This window comes from Pleurodeles waltl, chromosome 12 (genome assembly GCF_031143425.1).
Source record: "Pleurodeles waltl isolate 20211129_DDA chromosome 12, aPleWal1.hap1.20221129, whole genome shotgun sequence".
NCBI lineage: Eukaryota > Metazoa > Chordata > Amphibia > Caudata > Salamandridae > Pleurodeles > Pleurodeles waltl.
Genome location: NC_090451.1, coordinates 686,662,925 through 686,682,676, shown reverse-complemented (window position 1 = coordinate 686,682,676; position 19,752 = coordinate 686,662,925). Strand labels below are relative to the sequence as shown.

General features: G+C 44.5%; 1 protein-coding gene across 5 annotated transcripts in view; it reads right to left on the bottom strand.

Annotated features, from left to right (window-relative positions):
* ARHGEF15 (Rho guanine nucleotide exchange factor 15) overlaps window positions 1–19,752 on the bottom strand; it is a 315,428-nt gene that overhangs the window by 77,197 nt on the left and 218,479 nt on the right. For 4 of the 5 annotated variants that reach the window (XM_069218718.1, XM_069218720.1, XM_069218719.1 and 1 more), the window contains one exon: window positions 4,509–5,489. In XM_069218718.1, the coding sequence (XP_069074819.1) occupies window positions 4,509–5,489 (981 nt within the window). Of the gene's footprint in view, window positions 1–4,508; window positions 5,490–9,838; window positions 11,132–19,752 lie in introns of those variants that run through there. The other variant, XM_069218722.1, reaches the window with a different exon arrangement.

Here is a 19,752-nt window from a genome sequence, read left to right as displayed (position 1 = left end):
AGGACGTCGTTTTTCAATAAAATGGATTTGCAAACACAAAGGTTTTTGTTTTCTTCATTTAAGGTACCCCGACTTATACATGCATTCAACACAGACATCGGTATTCAACCTTCAGGTCATAAACGTGCAGCAAGAGAGTCTGACTCAGCCCTCCCTCCTTCTCAGGTGAGATGAGATATTATAATCATTTCATGAGTCCTGCTACAAGTATCAACTAAGATCTGCCGGTCACCTTTCATTAAGAAATGCCAGGGCACTCCCCTCAAATAAAATTTTGCACTTGGGGTACGCAAAGTCGAAATACGAAAATGACAAACACAATAATACATTTTACGACGTGGATATTTTTACATATTTGGATTTGAAATTCCAAATGGTCATCTCAGAAATCAAGATATTCAATCGCAACCTAGTCATTTGGAATTAGGCAATGCAATTGGTCAATCAGAATTAAAATGTTTGACTTTAGCTCTTCCAAATGACCGGTCAGAATTCACACATTTGGATTACATATTCAAATTGTCGATTGAAATGTAAACATTTGGAGTGGCATGTTGGTACGTATATGTCCGGGTTTACTTATTTTTTTTCTTGGTGATACAGTCTTGGACAAGGATATTAGAGCACTTTGTGTTAGAACAGTAAGGTTACAAGGTACAGCATAAAGGTGGGTGAGCCACTGAAATCTCGATCCATGCTCGAATCACGTGTCTGGCTCTGATCGAGCTCACGGTCCTCGTGGACCCTCGAGCCCAAAACGAGTCAAGCTTTCAGGTGACTTCTGCCTACCACCCAGGCTGTAACCTCATGCACTATCAATACAAGACAAAGCATTAGCCTTAGATTAAAAATCAGAGGTGGAAAAGGATACCCATCTGGTGGCTTAACTGCACAATGTGAAACCAGAAATGCTGAGATCAATCCCGGCTTCCCCACTTGACCAAACTGTGATATCCCATGCAAATATTTCACCCTGCCTCCTTTTTCTTGATCAAAGATGAGAGCTCCTTAACATACTTGAGTTAGCCCTCCTCTTTCATTTGATAGACTATAATGTTGTTACATCTATAATCTATAGTACGCATGTAGGCTTGCCTCGTAGGTCACTAATGCCACGGTCATCAGGGCAAGAGGAGGCATGGATGTTTCTAAGTTCTTGTTTAAAAACTAGAGGTGGGACAGCCACTGAAAGCTCGAGCCTGAAGCCTGGCCCTGTTGGAACCTCAAACCCATAACGAGCCGAGCTTTCACGTGGCATCTGCCTGGTCCCCTCCCGCTACCTGGGATGTGGTGTTATGGTCAGAGTTTCCACCTGTAGAACTGAGGAACAAGGTTTGAGTATCAGCTTTGTCTAAACATCTAGTGATTGGAGGAAAATCACTTAATACCCTCATGCATACAAATAATGCATGTGACCCTGTGAAATGCAACTGGTGCTCATGTAAAGCACTGGGAGTTTGCGTTATATTTAGAAATTGCACTAGGAGGGAAAAACAAAGTCTTAACATAAAGAAAGACAAAAAGATACCTTTTTACTGACTCATTGGTACAAAGTTAAACCAGAACACCAGGATAAATTGCGGCTTTCCCACTTGAATTGTGTGATCGTAGGCAAATATATTTCACCGAAACTCTTATCTTCATTAGATTCTTCTATCTTCATATATGAAGGAACATTCTTTTATCATCTTATATGAAATCACTTTCAAATATGTGAGTTCAGAATACCAGTTCTACAGAACCATCACTATTAATGAGTACTTCTCAGTGTAGTGTTATAATGCGCTCTATTAAAGTCAAAGCTTCCACAGGTTAAAGAAATACAGGTTTTTAATGTTGAGGAGACTATCCTACTTCATGTGATGGTTGTTAAATAAATTACATAAGATATATTTTCAAAGCGCAGCTCGTACACAGACTGTAAGAACCAAGCAGACCCTTGACTTGGCTCTGGCCGGACTCTCCTTGTTCGATTTCAATAGAGGTGGGTGAGAGAATAAATTATCACTTTTAATAAATGCCTCTCAAAGCAGTGATATAATCGGATATACTAAACTGAAACCCTCCTACGTGTTAAAGAAAATATACTTTTTTTTAATTTTGAGGAGACTATTATTTGTATACGATATTTTATGATTAGTTACATGGCAACAATTTTCAAGGCTGGAGCACAGGCTCTTAGAGCCAAGCCAGGCCCTCGGCTCGCCTCTGGATTGGATATTGCTCTAAATTTGTTGCCTTGCCTAACTCTAGTAGAACATAAACAGAAGGGACCCTTTAGGTTGCATGTACCCTGGGTAGCAGTCAGTGAAGCGTGCAAGCACCAGTATTGGGGCGCAAACCAGAGTGACAAAGTGGCAGAATTTTCTGGGCTGAATGTGACTCACAGATCGGTGCAGAACTCTTAAATAAATGAGAAGAAGAAGAGGTTCTGTCATAATGTTAGGGTCACAACAAGTTTGGAAGAGGCAAGTGGGAGAGAAAAGTGAATGGAGGTTAATGTAGAGAACTTAACAACTAAAGGAAAAGAAGAGCAAAAAGTCAGATAAAGGAAAACGATGAGGAAAAGCAAGAGATCGATAAGGGATGTTCCAATGCATAAATTACAAAGTGGAAGATGGACATATCCAGTGTGTTTAAAATGGAGGAGAGTATAGAAGTTGAAGACAAGCTTTTAAATGCTTTGATACAGAAGAGACTTCAACTCTTTGGTCAGCATAGTGAGGCGGGACGCTTTAATTGGCCTATCAGCATTCAGATTTATACATTCAAATTGTGAGACTGGAATTCAGACGTTGCTTTGGTTCTGCCAGCTGTTTGGCTGGAATTCAAACATTCAGACTTAGATATTTCAGTCAGGTTGCCAGAGTTCAGACATTCATATTTAGATGTTGCAACTGGAACTTAGGTCTTTAGACAATCCAGTGGGTCAAATGTAATTCAGGCTTTTCTATTGAGGCGTTTCAGGCAGTCCAAAAGAATTCAGAAATTCAGATTGAAACAATTTATTTGACTGCAATTCACATTTTTTAATTTAGAAGTTGCAGCGTGTCGATCGGGTTTAAACAGTCTGGTTCATTAATCGTAATTCAAACATTTGGTAGTAAAAAACACTCAATGCCACGTAACTTGCAAAGGAAGGAGTCTGCAGTGCAGGTGCATTGACAGGCACTCAGAATTCTGATGGAACAACTGACATTTTGATGGGTAGTTTGGAATGCTGAGCAATGTCTACAAAATCTGATCCCCATGGTCTTGAACTGCTTCTGCAGACACAGGACGCTCGCATCCACACTGGTCGCAAACCTCCATGACGCACAGGAAAACTCCCTAAAATCCATCAGGATAAAGGGACATATGTATGAATGCTTTTTCCCATAGACACAGAATGGGTAAAAACCTTTGCTACATCTGGCCCAAAGCTCCTTCGCATGGCCTTTCCAATCGCTGAACATCTTCGGCCCCACCACGAGTTGCTATTCCCAGGATCTGGACAAGATTCATGCCACATATCACAGAGGGAACACAGGCACATAAGGCTAGGCACCTCTTTTATGTACATACCTGTTCGTAGTTGCCCAGCTCATCTGCTGGACTGCAGGTTTGCACCAGACATATTCAAATCAGTCTTGGAACCAACGCACAAGGGGTGAATTCAAACAGAACTGCATGCACAGTATCACTCTGGAGAAACCCTAGAAAAGTTTGTTTGTGTTGCTTCCCTGCGCTTTGGCCTGGGCTCTATTTATTGACGCAGGCAGGCGGATTTGTATATGGCTAGTTCCCGCCAGTTGTAGCACAGTGAGCAAAAAAAAAATGGACTCAAATAGAGTTGACTGTAACTCCCAGTGGCTGTGATCCATTCACACATTTCATCCGCAATTTTTTTTATTTCTTTGCAACACTGCGGCCTCTTCAGTCATTTATGGTGGCACCATAAGGCATCGGACTGACATGACATTAATGTACAGCTTAAGAAAGTGAGTTGTGCTCCACAGCACGCCTATCCAGCTTCAAGCCACAGATCCAATCTTATACAGTAGCAACCTTACAATAGAAAGGGACCTTATTAAACCTCTGAGAGAGGATAATACGTGTAGTGTTCTAAACCTGTGTGCCTATGATGTTGGAACTGATAGGGCCCCAAAAATGTATTATTTTCAAGTATCTGGCCCACAGTGAGCAAGAAAGAACTGACAGTGTTTTCACCAGTTGAGTAACACACCTGGATGATATAATGGTGGAGAAAGACAGACCAAAGCCTCTTTCAACAATTTCTGCAAGTTGCCCATAATTCAAAGAAAATATATATCTACCAGCACTCTCACTCTGTAAATTAGCCTAACATTTCATTGCCCCGCTCACAATCATCTCATAGACCGAAGCAGCAAAAACACAATCAAAGTCCTATTATCTTTACCCACATGGGGTCTCACCAATCAAACATACCCAAACTAAGTGTTGTGAGCCCCCCACCTTGACAAAGAACTTCGGTATAAAGTGGGTACCTGTAGAGGCGTCATCCAAAGACGAATCATCCAAGTCCTCTTTCTGTTCCTTTGAAGACGAGGAAGAAGATGGCCGCTCTCTGAAGCATTTCATAGCATGGTGGCGACGCAGCTGAGTTTGAGTCCTCGGTGGCTCCTCCTCCTCTTCTAAAGTGTCTTGTTCCAGCTGTTTCTTAAGGGATCCTTTCCGAAAGAAGGGCAAGGGTGCCAGTGAGGTCCGGGGTGGCTTACGGGGAGCCTTTGGGGGAACAGCTGGAGGAGGAGCCTCATTTTCAAGTGAGGTCTGTGACCCAAGTTTGCTCTTCCTGGGGGGTTTAGGGACAGGTGCTGGTTCAAACAGTGGCTCCTGCAGTGTCTCGGACACAGGAGTCGAGTCCGAAGACCCACATTCGTAATCCCCTGTGGTGGGCACACAAGTTTCTTCCTCACAAAAACTCCTGTCAGACATGGACCGGTAGTAGGTTAGGACAACATTGCCCACACTTGAGCCTTCCGGAGCGGTTCCATTGTGGTGGCCATTGGTCATGCCAGGGGTCTTCAAACCATTGGCTATACCTGTGGCATTTGTCAGGGTCTGCCGCTGCACTGGGTAGTTCCCAAAGGGCTTCTTGTTCAGTAGTGCCATACTTGCCTTAGGAGTCCTGTTTTTGGTGCTCAGGATGTCGCCCGCCACGTTCCCGTTCACATCTTCCGAAGAACCACGTTTTGTTGGTTCCTTGTCCTCTCTATTAACCACAAAGACCTGACGAAAGGGTGGCGAGTCGTCTGCAGAAGAAGAGGTGTCCGAAAGCGTTGCAGCCTCGTCTTCCCTGTCGGCTACCTGCACTTTTGACTCAGGCACCCACACCATCACCATGCCCGGCCTCTTGGAATGGCAGCTGCAGGGGCAGTCTCTCTGGCACACAGGCACAGTCTGCATGATGACATGGTCTCCTTCTGCACGATCCACGTGGGGAGAAAGGGGCTGGTCTTCCCTTAGTTCTGCATAAAAAAAGGAGGAAAATAGTGAATGCTAGACAATACCATGCTGCTCATTTTTAAATTTGAGATAGTAAAACAAAACAGACCATTCAACAACCATGACTGATGACATCAGTAAACAGGTATTTGCTATTGTACTGGTTTTGCCCTTTACACTAGACCTGGGCAAAACTCAAGGAGTTTCTCTCTGCGGAATTCTGCAGAGTTACACAAAAACTCTGAGATTCTGCGAAGTTCCGCTAGTGGGTGGAATCAAACATGTTGTGCTGCTTGCACTGATTTTTAGCGCTGGAAGCTTCTTCCGCACTGTAAAATCAGTGCAAACTGGAGGGTGCCGCTTTTTAGTGCCGCTCAAGTAGATTTTCTACTCAAGCGGCAGCTTTCTCAAAGCAAATGATTGCAACCTGCCATAACCTCCCATGTTGAGAAATCTCGCCGTTAAGCGTTGTAGTGCCCAAATATCGTGCTAGAGAATGCAAAATCTCGCTCGTCAACCTAACGTTCACGAGCCACACACAAGAAAAACTCTGCGACGCAGCGGTTGGTGGCGTTTTGCCGGAACGTGGAGTGGGCAAAACTCTGCGAACTCTGCCAGTGGGCTGGAATTTTTTGCACACCCCTACATGACATATCTACATTTTGTTTATCATGGCAGAGGTTTCTCGAACATGTCGAGCACATTGAGACCAGATTACAGAAACAAGGGATCAGGTAGCTGGGATAGAATAACATAGTATCAATACAGCTTTTTCACATATTAATATTATATAGCTTTACAATCTCAGATGAAGTGAAGTGCCTAGAATCATATGGCTCTTCTAGTCAAGTTGTATGCTAGGAATGGATCCCGGGTCTCCAGTTCCCATTATTATAACCACCAACTAGACAATATGTATTCTCCATGCCTTAAGGATGCTTCATACGGGTCTGCAGGGTTTCTTTAGGTCTTCCAAATTCATGATTTTTGCCCCTCGCACAGTTTTTACGCATTCTTATTATTATTGACCACACAGCATTGTCATGTTCACTCTAATCAAACCCAGCTAAGCTAGAAAAGTTATGCTGTTATTTCTCTGCCACTTTACCTTTTGCAGCGCTTTTTCGATGCGCAGAAAAAGAACTTTAACTGCAAAGTATATCTTACATTAAAACATGTTGTTAATGCTGAAAGCACATGAGTGACAAGTCATTCACTCGAAAACAGAAAGTGAAAATCTTAGCATGCTTGGGGTAGAAGCAAATACGGACCTTTGTGGAGGCTGTTTAATAATAAAATTATCTGGTCCCAAATGGATACGGCGTAATGTCTTGCACCTGTGGGAGCACGGTTCCCGCGCTGCGGCTGTGTGTCGATCTGCACCCACTCTTTACAGCAGGTCCCCGCAGCACCGCGGGGTCAAAGGCCTGGCCTCCGCGGCCTCACATACCCCACTGGACTGTGCCGGCCAGAGTCCATCTGCACCACGGGCCGGTGTCAATCATTACCTGTGGGCAGCTTTGGAAACGCGTTAATACTGTCCTCGTGACCCCAAAACCTTCAGAAACGTCACGGCTCAAAGAATTAATAAAGATCCCGAGCAACACAGTACATGGACTGGTGTGGTTTACGTGGTGCCAAGAGGCCACCTTTCAAATACTTCATGGCACTTCGTGAGCGTGTGATAGCGTGTTCTATCACCGTCTTAAAATACCGATTTCTCCCACAGCATTGCGACAGAAAAAGAACGCCGGACCGACATTTCAGTGAAAGCAGACGTCACACATTCCCAAAGTTGGTCTCTGGCACCTGTCCTGTCCCTTGGCAGGGCACTGGCGGGAGGCGAGGGGGTGGGGCCTGTGGACGGCAGTGTGAGGTCAGAGGGCCTTAGACATTAGTCAAGGCGAGCAAGGAGTCAGGCCCGAAGGAAAGCCTCCCTCCCCTGGCAGTGCCTAACACAACCCTCCCCTGGCAATGCCTAAACCACCCTCCCCTGGCTGTCTCTAACCCCACCTCTCCAGACTCCCACTCGAGAGGGGGCGAGAAAATGAGCTGCTTGAATCAAAGAGGCTGGCCAAAGGGTGCAGAGGTTGGCATGAAAAGTGTAACTGGATTTGGTACAGAAACATTTTTCCCGAGAAACTGCACGGCATTCTGAGGTTTCTGACATTAGATCTGTGTTAGTCCTGACACAGCAGGGCTATCGCCCAGGTTACAGAGGTCTAACAGCCTCGGGCATCGGCTGAGACACTCATCACATGCGCAGGGATCATAAACGAGGCCTATGATTAGCAGAACTGTCACCCAGGTTACACAGATCTACACCGTCAGGCACCCGCAGCGGACCTCTTGTAGGGTGCACAGAGCTACTTCAAAGTAGCAAAGCCGCCGCTCAGAGGACGTAGATCTCAAAAGGCCAGAGCCCACAAAGTAAATGTAATGTATTTATAAAGCAGTAACTAAGCTTTCTTTCGGCGGGTCACAGAGCTCATTGGTGTTTATTAGTAAATACTATTATGTCATGATGTAGATCACTTTCACAATGTTCTAGATGCCTCGTTTACATAGCGCCTGGACCGCAGAACGGCAGGCTATAGAATTATGACTACCAGGCGCTACTATTATTCAATTTAGCACCTAAAAACGATGAAAGGTGAAGTCTTCTGTGTGGCCTGGCACTTACCTATTCAGCACTGGTAATGGGTTCAAGACCAGTGGTGTACAGACCATGAACAGGTCTTTGGAGTATATTCAAAAACCAGCTTAGCTGTAGGACCTGCATTTCGAGCTGTAATGACCAAACTACACACAGATCTCCAAAACATGCACATTAACCCACTGAGCCAATTTATTGGGATTGGAAGCTGGACATGCAGAATTGAAAGCAGATCTCTGGAGCAGGTGCAACACTGCAACACCGCCAGGTGGGTTCTACAGTCATATCTTTGCAGTGGGCATATTACCTCAATGAGCTACTTTAAAGGCACTGAGATCAGCTTCACCAGGGTTACAGAGAGCTCTCTGCACAAGGCGCAGACTCTACCAAGCTTTCTGACCAGCTTAAGCAGAAGCAATATTTCTTTAAAAGAGCCCTTGTTTTGCTCTAAACCTGGTATGGTTCGGAATACAGGTCACTAGTTTCACTCTCTCCAGTAGAACGTCTGAAAGGAAGTGACTGAGTACAAAGCGCTATGATATTGTTATTATCGTCACTGATGGTCAGACCCAAACACCTCCAATACACATTTCGAGACACTTGGCATGCTCAGCAGTAATAAAAGTAGGCCTGGCTGAAAATGTTATAACGTCGACCGAATAGCACATAATTTCCTACATTTCGCGTTAATGCTTTTTACACGAAATTCCTCGAGTTATGCCATTAGCCCACATCATGTAATTTCAAGTCCATTTGGGTATGGGTAAAAATTCTACTGCAGGAGCACAGGGACAACTTAAAGGGAACACAAACTTTTTTTTCCTCAAAATACGCCCTTGTGTGCAAAATGGATACAAGACCTAATTTTGACCTAAAGTATAGCACTAAATGCCCATGTTGCATTTTGTGTAAGTTTACAAAAATGTGTTAATTACAAATAAAATATGAAATTTTTCACATTCCTAAATAAAAGGAGTTACTTAATATATAGTCTCACCTGTGTGCTAAGAAAGGTCTATGAAAAAGGCCAGGACATGTCTATGAATCAGGTTAAAAATCAGTCACATCAGCAGAGAAAAACTGTAAATTTGATTAAAAAAAACCCTCAGATATTATCCAGGAGACCAGCCACCCCCCACAGCCAGCAGACCCTCATACAGCCCCCAACATATCCTCAGTAAGAGCCAACATACTCTATCAGACCTTACTGGTCAACATACCACTATTTAACCTGCAGATCCTCGTCAGCCATTAAAGCACCCCTTAATGCCACACATGGTTCATCTCTCCTGTCATTCCCACCCTTCTTGACAGCATTTACAACATTACCTAGGGTAAACCAAGTGTGCGTGCAGTCTAAGCCCTACTTTTGGCCCGGGTCTATAGCCGGCAGCCTAACGCATTCAACCCTACACCACCACTGAAACATTGAGGTCTGTGCTATTTCTGGGTCACCTCAGTCCGTGCTGGCTCAAAGAAAGACACAAAGACAGAGCCGTAGACTAAGTAAAGTCTATGGTTAAGTAGTGGGCATGGTAACGAGCAGGATGAATGGACCTTAGGGTGATCTTTCATAAATATTGACGAAGCAACTATAAACCAAGCTTACACACAGCATCATGCATAAGACATTAGGTAGCACCCCACCATCGTTAGTCATAAAACACGAGAGGCCATTATGCCATCAACTGTGAGAACGTAGAAAGTGTAGCTTACTGAATGCTGTACTTGTGGTCGAGTTTCAAGGTTGTAGTTGTATATCAGAACTGTTTTTCGTATAAAAAGCGGGTTTATAAGTAGGCTGAAATATACTTGTATGTAGTCTTGGCCTACTTATTGCTGATTTTTATACATATCGACTGGTACGGTTGTACTTGTCGACTACGAGGGATGTAGTTGACAGTAAGCAGCTGAGTTGTACTTGAGACTGAGTGGCCTAGTCGTCCTCAGGTTGATGCGTTACACTAGTTTTCGAGCTGTAGGGATGTATGTACTAGTCATTGAACTGCAGGGTTGTGCTGGACGTTGAATAGCTGGATTGTGGTGGATGCAGAGTACGTGATCAATGCTGTGCTTGTTCAAGAAAAAAGTTGTATTCCTTGATCGGCAAGATTGCATTTGTCGCTGAATGCTGTAGTTACACTTATCCTTCAGAACGGTATAGTACTTGTTGAGTGTTGGAATTGTCAAACCTCGTGGTTGTGTCCATTAAAGGACAAGGTCGTTTCTGTCAAACATGGCAGTTGCATGCGTTAAGCTGCAAGGTTGTAGTTGTGGCTCATTGTGGTTTCATCTGTCAAGTAGTAGGGTTGTTCAGCTCGTGGCTGCCTCCTTTAAGTGGTACAGTATCAATCAACTCAAACCATGATTATTGCATCTGTTAAGAAGCTGGGTTGTTGAGCATTGTGGTTGCATCCTTTAAGCATCAAGGTTGTAAATCAGTTTTGCATATGTAACGTAAGCGGTAGCCCTGGACTTGTGAAGTACAATTGTATCCCTTGAGCAGCACAGTTGTAGCTGCTGGATGCTGCCGCTGCAATTGTTACACTGCAGGTTCTACTTGATCAGTCCTGGCTCTATGTCTCAGCGCCAGGGTTCTTAACTTGTTGAACTTTCCATCAAGCAGTATGGTTCTAGTCGTTAAACTCAATTGTTGCATCCAGGAAGGGAGAGGGTTTTCTCTACTTGTCCAGCACTGCAATTGTATCCAAAAGTAGCAGGTTCACTCTGCACATTCGGTGCATCCGTTTTGCAACGGGGTGCTACTTTTCGAAGTTGGTGGTTGTATCCGGTAACCAGCAGGGCTCTAAATATCCAAGTCTGTAGGTGTCTCTGTTAAACTGCAAAGTTCTACTCGTCGAACGTTGCGGTGTATCCGCTAAGCCGCAGGATTCTACCCTTCGAACGCCGCAGTCTATCCGGTAAACTGCAGGGTTCTTAGTCGTCCAAGCCCCCGACTTTCCTCTTCTCCCAGCCGAGCTGGCCTCGCCCTGCTCTGGCCTCGCCCCCGTCTCTGCCGCCGCCTGCACGGATCGGGTTCCCTCTTACCTCACTGCTTTGGACTCGTTGCTCCGCGCAGGAAAACATGTGCGGGCCTCTGCCCTTTCTGGGCGCGCAGCCGCCTGCCGGTGGGGATACCGCACCCTTGGCACCGACACAACTTTGTCAAGCACTTGTCCAGCGGCGCTGTTTGCCGAGGCCGACGGGACATGTCAAACAGAGCGCGGCACAGGGTGGGCCCTGCAGGGGGGACCCGGGGAGGGCTCGAGGGACACCGTGGGACCTGCACCGTGCTTACCCTGCGGAGAGCTTGGCCTGGCTGGGCCTGCCCTGCACGCAACATGTGACGTCCTTGCACAGCACTGTGGCCAACATGCGACGGCCATGGCATGATTGGGCATGCACTGTGGTCCCCATGTGACGTCTTTGCACAGCACTGAGGCCAACATGTGACGTCCTTGCACAGCACTGTGGAAACGACTGCACTTAAGTTATCACAACAAACAGGTGCTGGCACAAAGCCAGCGTGTGACCTTCGGCTGACCGCCCCTCTCTGTGCCACGGGGTTTCCGTGCCAGCTGCATTTCCCTGCTGTGTGACAGGTTGGCTGCCAGCGTGACTACGGATGGGGTTGTGAGTGACAGCGACGTGTGCGGTGTGTGTCCTGCTCCTGGAGGGCTGTGCTGGGCTCTGCCAAGGGATGTCACGTTCAGAGGGAGGTGGTGGACGCGTGGGCATTCTTAAACCTCTCGGACTGAATACCTGCTCTTTTGTAAGAAAGGTAAACTTTAATAGAGCGGCCATTAAAGCTGATGGCCAGAGCCCACCGACTACCACCCCTGATATGACTTTTTGGGCTTCCAGATACAGATAAGCCCATCTTTCACCAAACCCACCACCCCTGTACAAACAGGAAGTGAGACCTTCAACATAAGACATCAGGTGGAGCCCTGCACCCCATCAACACATCCCAGATACTCTTGGGCTGACTTAGGTATTAGTGGAGGGGAACACGCTGTAACAAAAGTGACAGATATCCTGTCTGCAGAATTCTAATCCCATTCTATCATTTAGGGATCGTAGTACTGTGGACGCCAGTATTCCCTCCGTGAAGACCTAAATCAGGTCCTCTGTACAGTTAGGCATCAACAGCTCGCAATAGCACACAAACCACATGCTCCAAAAACAGCGGACATTAGGCGGGGCATCCATACAGGGTCTTACGGGCGCAGCGTGTATTTGGAAGGCGCGGTGCTACCAACAGACCCTGTCACTAGGCAACAACGCATAACCACAACAGTTCTTGGAGTAGGAATACAATACAGTGCAGCAATTCCACTTAAGTAGGTATCAACAAGCTAACAACCACAGACTCAACAAATACACAACAGCACACACTGAACAAATGTGTACCACTGAAAAGATGCAGCCAACACCAATTCCTACTAAAAAAATCCAACACCCCCACAGTACACATTAAGTAAAACATTGAACATACACGCAACACAACTCAGATATGCCATTTAGATGGCTATCAAGATCAAAACTTTATATGACAATAAACAATGTGTGCATACGGACACAACAATGCACATCTTAGAGGACTGTATATGTGTGCAGTCTTTTCAGTGTATTTGGGTGCAACAGCACCTTCTACTAGAAAACAACATGTAACCACAACAGTATAAATGATACAGAACAGAGGTTACACATAAAAACCCAGGCATTCCATAGTGCTGGCTCTCTATGAGCTCACAGCAGTATCACACAATCATACCCCCGACTGAACATATTAGTTACAGTGTTAACCCTGACCCTCTCTGTAGACGGCCCAAACATTTCGCCTTCACCTCTCCTGTTTTGATGAATTTGTTTCTGTTGGCTTTATGACTTTGTGCACTTTACCGCTGCTAACCAGTAATAAACTGCTTGCGCTCTCACCTTAAATCATGCTAAAAGTGGCCACGATAGGCACATTCAACTTACTTTTAATTCCAATAAATGATACTACATGTACCCAGGGCCTGCACACTAAATGATAATAGTGTGTCTGTAGCACACTCACTAAAGTAGCGCTTTAAAACATGTCTCCAGCATGCCACTGCAGCTTGTAGCACAGTTTTACACTGTCATTTTAACCTGGCAAAATACATCTTTTACTGGGCCTAAATCGCCCTTAATACTTATGTCGCCCCTAAAACAGGTTATAACAGCTCCTAGGGCAGGGTTAGTGGCAACTTACATTTTACATGTCCCGGCAATGAAAAAATCCTAAAGTTGTTTTTCACAGTGAAAAAGCCAATCTCTCCCATTGAATAACACTGGGTCCCATTATTCGATTTGAGAAGTGCAAACTTAGATTTTTAAAGCAGATAGAGTCATGCTGTTTTAATTCAAATACATTGAAATTTTAAATCCTCTTTAATGGTAAAGTCAGATTTTGAATCACGGTTCTGAAAATGGCACTTTTAAAAATTTAGCGTTTTCTTATCCTGACCGTTTGTGCCTTCTAGCAGTATCCTGGGTCACATGACTATGAACGTCTCTGCTGTTGTGGGCTGCTGCCAGACATTGATACAAACATGGCTATATGTGGACAGAATAGGCCATCCTGGCAGGATAGCCGGGGTGGAGCTGTACCCAGCCCCACTTACACTTCAAAGGACTTTGCCTCCAACAAGCACAAAGGACCTGACACCAGCCTTTTGCCACTCCAGACAGTTTTGAGCCTGGACAGGGGAAGAACTTTCCACAACCAGACGGAGGTACGACAGGGAGTTCCCACCAACACATAGGCTAGCACCAGGTAGAAATATTGGATCCCCAGAACCACCCTCCATCTCACTTCTGGAACTTTGGTAGACTCAGAAGAAAGACTGTTCTGCTGCTGGAAGGACTGCCTTGTTGCCTCAGGAGGGAATATTAGACCTACTTCTTGAACCCAGGACCACCAGAGTGACCCCAAGGGTTGACAGGTCTCCTTTGTGAGCTACAGGGACACAAAAAGATCCAGAGGTCTTGAACCCTGAAACTAGCCCCTGCTGGAGTGAATCCTAGCCCCCAACTGGCGTTGCCCAAGGCCAGGACCCTTGTTGTCATGTTGGTGGTACTGCTCTTGACTAACCCTAAAAGCTGGGATTCAGAACATTTTTTTTTAAAAACTGCGTGGGAACCGAAGACTGGGATGCACCCGTCAGCCGATTTTACAAAGGTGCATCGCCGGTTGCCTTTGCTTCCTGTTTCATAGCACTCGCTACATTCTTCTCTACAGCATCCTCTGCGGCAGCAAATCCTTTCAAGCGGGACATCTCGACTGAGGTACCTAACCTCATGGAACCCTTTCTTACTACACCCTGCTATTTCTCCCGCTCGAGGAATTCAACTTCCAAAAAATTCATCTGGGTCTGAAGGTAAAAATCTTCAGAGTTACCTCATTTAGTGGCTTACCCGACAGTAACAACCTCTTCTAGGACACAGCCTCCAGCTTTGCCCCGTTGAAGACTGAATTGTTCTAAGTCAAAAGGTAACTCCTAGACTGGAATGAACTTGGGACTTGTGCTCCATCGCAATCACCCTCAACTCGTGACTCTGTCCTGGTCTTCTGCAATCAGTTAAATGCGGTTATTGCTTTCTTCTGTTTTAAGCTATTTTTCACTATAAACCTTAAAAATTCATAACGTAGATTCTACTGATTGGATTGAATGCATTCTCATGCTATTATTTATTCAATGCATTTTCATGCTATTATTTATGACAATTTACTGTATTTTTCTAAATTGGTCTGGGATTTATCTTGCTTTTGGGTTTTCATTTTATTACTGTTTGTGTGCTGTATAAATACTTAACCCATTGCCTCCAAGTTAAGGTTTTTGTGCTTAAGTACCAGAGGATTAAGCACAGGTTAATTTAGTGACTTTTTGCGGTTCACCTGGACAAGGTCTGTATTTATTACTTGAGTGGTGCTTCTACCCCTCTCAACTAATAACCTAATTTCTTACACACAGCAACACATCTCAGAAGCTTTATACTGTCATTCTCCACCTTGAAGCTCACCAAAGCACTCCATTCTTCCCAAACCAGTGCAAACCTCCATGGCAAGACGGCATTGAAAACCAGTACCTTACGGCCACTCTGGTTTAAAGGGATAATGATGACCCTAGTGAGATGCAATACATTGGATACACACAAAGCCAGGCAATGAACAACCAATCCTTCCAGATTGGCAAGTATCTGAGCCTGGAAAAACCTTAAGCCGCACACGCCACACAACACAAATCATTTCAACACAGAGCCAAATTATGACATAAAGCACCATATCAAACAATCAGAAAACAAATTCTGGTCTGACTTAGAGTTCTTGACACCAGGTAATAAAGTCACATGACCTCTAACGGTGCTGCAAGGCAATGAGATCACCAAAGTGCTGTACTAATCTCTGCAAAGTAAAATGCCATAAGATCACATCTGCAGCCACCCAGGACATTTCAGGTTCTCGCTACTGCATGTCGCTTTCTATGCACAGTTTAACGTGCATTTTTTCTATTAGTTTGTGTACAATATCATAGCCTGAATTTGTTTCTCCAAAAACTACCCAAGTCTTCCAATATCTGTCTGCCAAAGTCAATCCTAACTCAGAGGTTGCTTTAACACACACTAACATTTTCAAATGTGGACATTCCAGATGTGCCTCTTTTCATAGTATTACTTTCCCTTTCTCCGAAAGGACTTCATCTGATATTAAAAACAATTTTGTAATTCTTTTCTCTCCAGCATATGTCTCTCGTTTCTCTACATGGCGCGTCTCTGGCCCCTTTGTTTCTACTGCAGCCTCTGCAGTTATTTTCTCCTCAGTGCTGTGCCATTTTCTTCCCATTGCAGTGTCTCACTCCTGTTTCTTCAGTACTGTTACTTTCTCCCCAGTGCCTCCCCTCATCATTGTTGCCTCTCACTCCGTTCGTGGTAGCCATGTCTCTCATTACTCTGGCAGCAGACTTTCCAACTTCCTCCTCATGAAGAAATCACGAAAAGACGCTGGGGCTGGATAGGTCACACCCTCCGTAAGCCCGCATCAAACACACCAGGCAAGCCCTGACCTGGAACCCTGAAAGGAAGAGGAAGGGCAAGAAACACCTTGTGCCGAGGCTTCGTGGCTGATGCAAGGAGATGGGCTACACCTGGAGTCAGACTGAAAGAAAAGCCCAGCACAGAGATGATAGAAGAGTCCTGGATGATGGGATATACCCTACGAAGGGTAGTACATGTAAGGAAATAATGTCTCTCATTATTTGTAAGACTGCCTCTCGTTATTGCTACCCCAACCACCACCTTCTCATCCTTTTCTCACTAGCATCCTCTCTTATCTATTTGACCACACAATCTGGTCTTCTCACTCCTGGCACTTTATCTCCACAATGCAGTCTTTCTTTTTCCCCTCTTGTGCTGTCTTCCGTTATTTTCTTCTGATTCTCTGATGTCTCCCCAGTGTGGTTTCTCACTTCTTTCTCTCCTGTGTAACCACTTTTCCACCAGTTATGTATCCTAATCAATACCCTCACAGCAGCCCTGTCCTTGCTATCTCAAGTCTGATACCCAGTTAGCGTCACATTTGTTTCTCCCCGCTTCTGGTACATTCTGTTACCAACCGTCTGATGCTCAGATTTCTCTTTCTCTTGCTATAGTCCAGGTCCTCTCATCTTCCTCAGCAGAGCTGGCTGCTGATGAGGCGGTCACAGCCCGCTTGTTATGTTTCTTTGCTGTGCTCCAGGGCACCCTTCCATTTTTCTAACTCTTTGCAAAATCAATTGTCTGACCCATGTGCAGCATTAGAAGTGGAGGTACTCCAAAAACATGGCTGCTCCATATGTGACCTGCCGTAACAGACGTTTCTCACAAGATACTATGGGCAGAAGTATCTTCATGCCTCTTTACCAGATATTAACCTTTACTCTATTGCTACTTTGTTGCACTTCATACTTTGTTTGAAGATACTATAATACTTAATGTACAAGTTGCACTGAATTTAATAAAAAGCACTCTAGAGAAGTTAGGTTTTTGCACTTTTTATTAATATTAGTCTTGCATTGTAGAATATTATTGTGTATTTTAGTATGTTGTAGTATGCAGTAGGATAAATAATGGGCCGTGGGGGCATTTGATTATAGGTCCAAGGGCCATTTTCAAAAGCCACCAAAAACTCGAAATTGTACTAGGACCACAAAACACATTACTCTCAATATATTTTTCATTTTCATTTCATTTTACCTATAAACTCACACTTTGATGCTTATCAATGGTTGAAATCACAATGCACAGGAACAATACTATTGCTGTGAATTATGGAAAATATTTCCCGACTATGAAATCTTGCTGGTGAATAATACACTTGGAAACCACTGCCCTCAGTGTGATAACAAGAACAAACAGGAATGAAAAGATAACAATGCATGAATAAGAGCCCAGTTCTGTATTTATTTACTGGTTTCCTGCTCTGGGTTGTAGAGTCACTGTTTAAAAAATGTACTGTTGCATTCTCTGCAACTTTAAAATTCTCCTGCTTATGACAATTTTATTGCTATTATTGGCCTCAATCCCTCGTGCTGACATTTGTGGTCGGGAACTCTCACGAGCATGACGCCCATGGCTGGCACGTCCGACTCCAGAGGGCACAGTAAGTAGCAGATGCCACCGGCCGGGACTGCAGAGAGCATCATACTGCAGATAGGATCTATACATACTGCTCTGTTGCTGATGGATTGGGTTGGCCCAGAGGTATAATGCTTTTTCCTACCTGTGGCGCTGATAATCCTTACACCATGGGTACTCACAAATATTTTCCCAGGGGCCGCACTGTTTGGTCCTTGATGTGGCCGAGGGCCGCATTGCTGGCAGCATGGTGGCAGTCGGAGGGCTGGGGGTAGGGCGGGGAGGGGTAGTGGTAAAGTGTGTGTAGGAGAAGTGAAGCATATACAGCTAGGGTCTAAATTGCCCAATTTGAAACCCAGAAACTTGGGTACAAATCCCGGCTTCTCCACTTAACCAGATTGTGTGATCCTAGGCAAATGTTTTATTTCACTTTACCTCCTTTTTTCTTCATCATCACATATAAGAACCTTGAAATATGTCTTCAGGATGTACGCTGTATAAAACCTTCTATGTCTGATTTAACAAAGTATAATGTTGTTCATGTTTTATAGAAACCCAGCCCTCCGAAAGAGCTCACATAACAACTGACTTGCCTTTTAGTTCACAATTCACATTGTTGTCAGGGTGTGGAGGATGGAAGGGGATGAAAGTTTCTAAATTCATGTTTGAAAACTATGATTTTTAAAAATACTTATCAATGCAGTGATATAATGTTGTGTACTAAGGTGAAACGGTTCTGCAGGTTAAAGAAATGCACTGTTTGAATTTCACACAGATAATACTTTTATATTTTTGCTGCAAGATGTCTTTAATAATGAAGGTGTTTCTAAAGTTAAGAGTTCCAGAACACACTAGTTACTCCTTTTTGTTAACTTCAATTAGACTCCAAATAGATACTTGCCCGTTTGTTTTAAATTTTTTAGTGCCAGTGCTGGGTCGAATAAACGGCAGCACAGTGCTGCTGTTGACCTGGGGGCCCCATGTAAATATCAGGAGGGCCGCACTTTGAGTACCACTGCCTTACACCATCCTAGTTAAAGCCCAAAAGAACGAGTTACTTACCTTCGGTAACAACTTTTCTGGTGGATACATTAGCTACTTGTGGATTCCTCACCTAATGAACACTCCCATGGCGCCAGCATTCAACGGAAATCTTCTTCCTAGCTTCTGCACGTCGACGAGGACGTCACATTTGCCCACGCGACGCCGTCTGACGTCATACAGGCAATAAGAAGTCCTCGCCGACGTCAGTACCAACATTTTTTACGTGCCTGAGAACAATAATCTAATGCGATGAAAGACAAAAGCAACATCTCATAACATTGTAAACCACACATCATTGCAAGAAGATGGCTATAAATTTAATATATATATATTTTTTTAAATAAATAAATAAATATATATACACGAAAAATATATATATACAAATATATATATATATATATATATAAATACACATATAAACATATACATATGTCCATATATGCCTAATCTGTTGCAGTCCTCAAAACCAAGAGGAGCACACTCAAGAATTACTTGGTGAGAACAAAAAGGCAACGGGGAGGCGGGTGGGACCGTGAGGAATCCACAGGTAGCTAATGTATCCACCAGAAAAGTCGTTACCGAAGGTAAGTAACTCGTTCTTCTGATGGATACAACTACCTGTGGATTCCTCACCTAATGAATAGAGTCCCAAAGCAGTACCTCACTCGGTGGAGGGTGCCTGAATGGTCAAACCAAGAAATCCTGCAGCACTGACCGTGCAAAATGGCCGTCCCTTCTGACCTCAGAGTCCAAGCAGTACTGTTTCGCAAAAGTGTGAAGGGACGACCAAGTTGCGGCCTTGCAGATGTCGACCACAGGAACACCTCTGGCCAAGGCCGAAGTGGCCGACTTAGCTCTGGTGGAATGAGCTCTAATACCATCAGGAGGATCCTTCTTTGCTAAAGAATAACACATTTTAATGCAAAGAACAACCCACCTGGAGA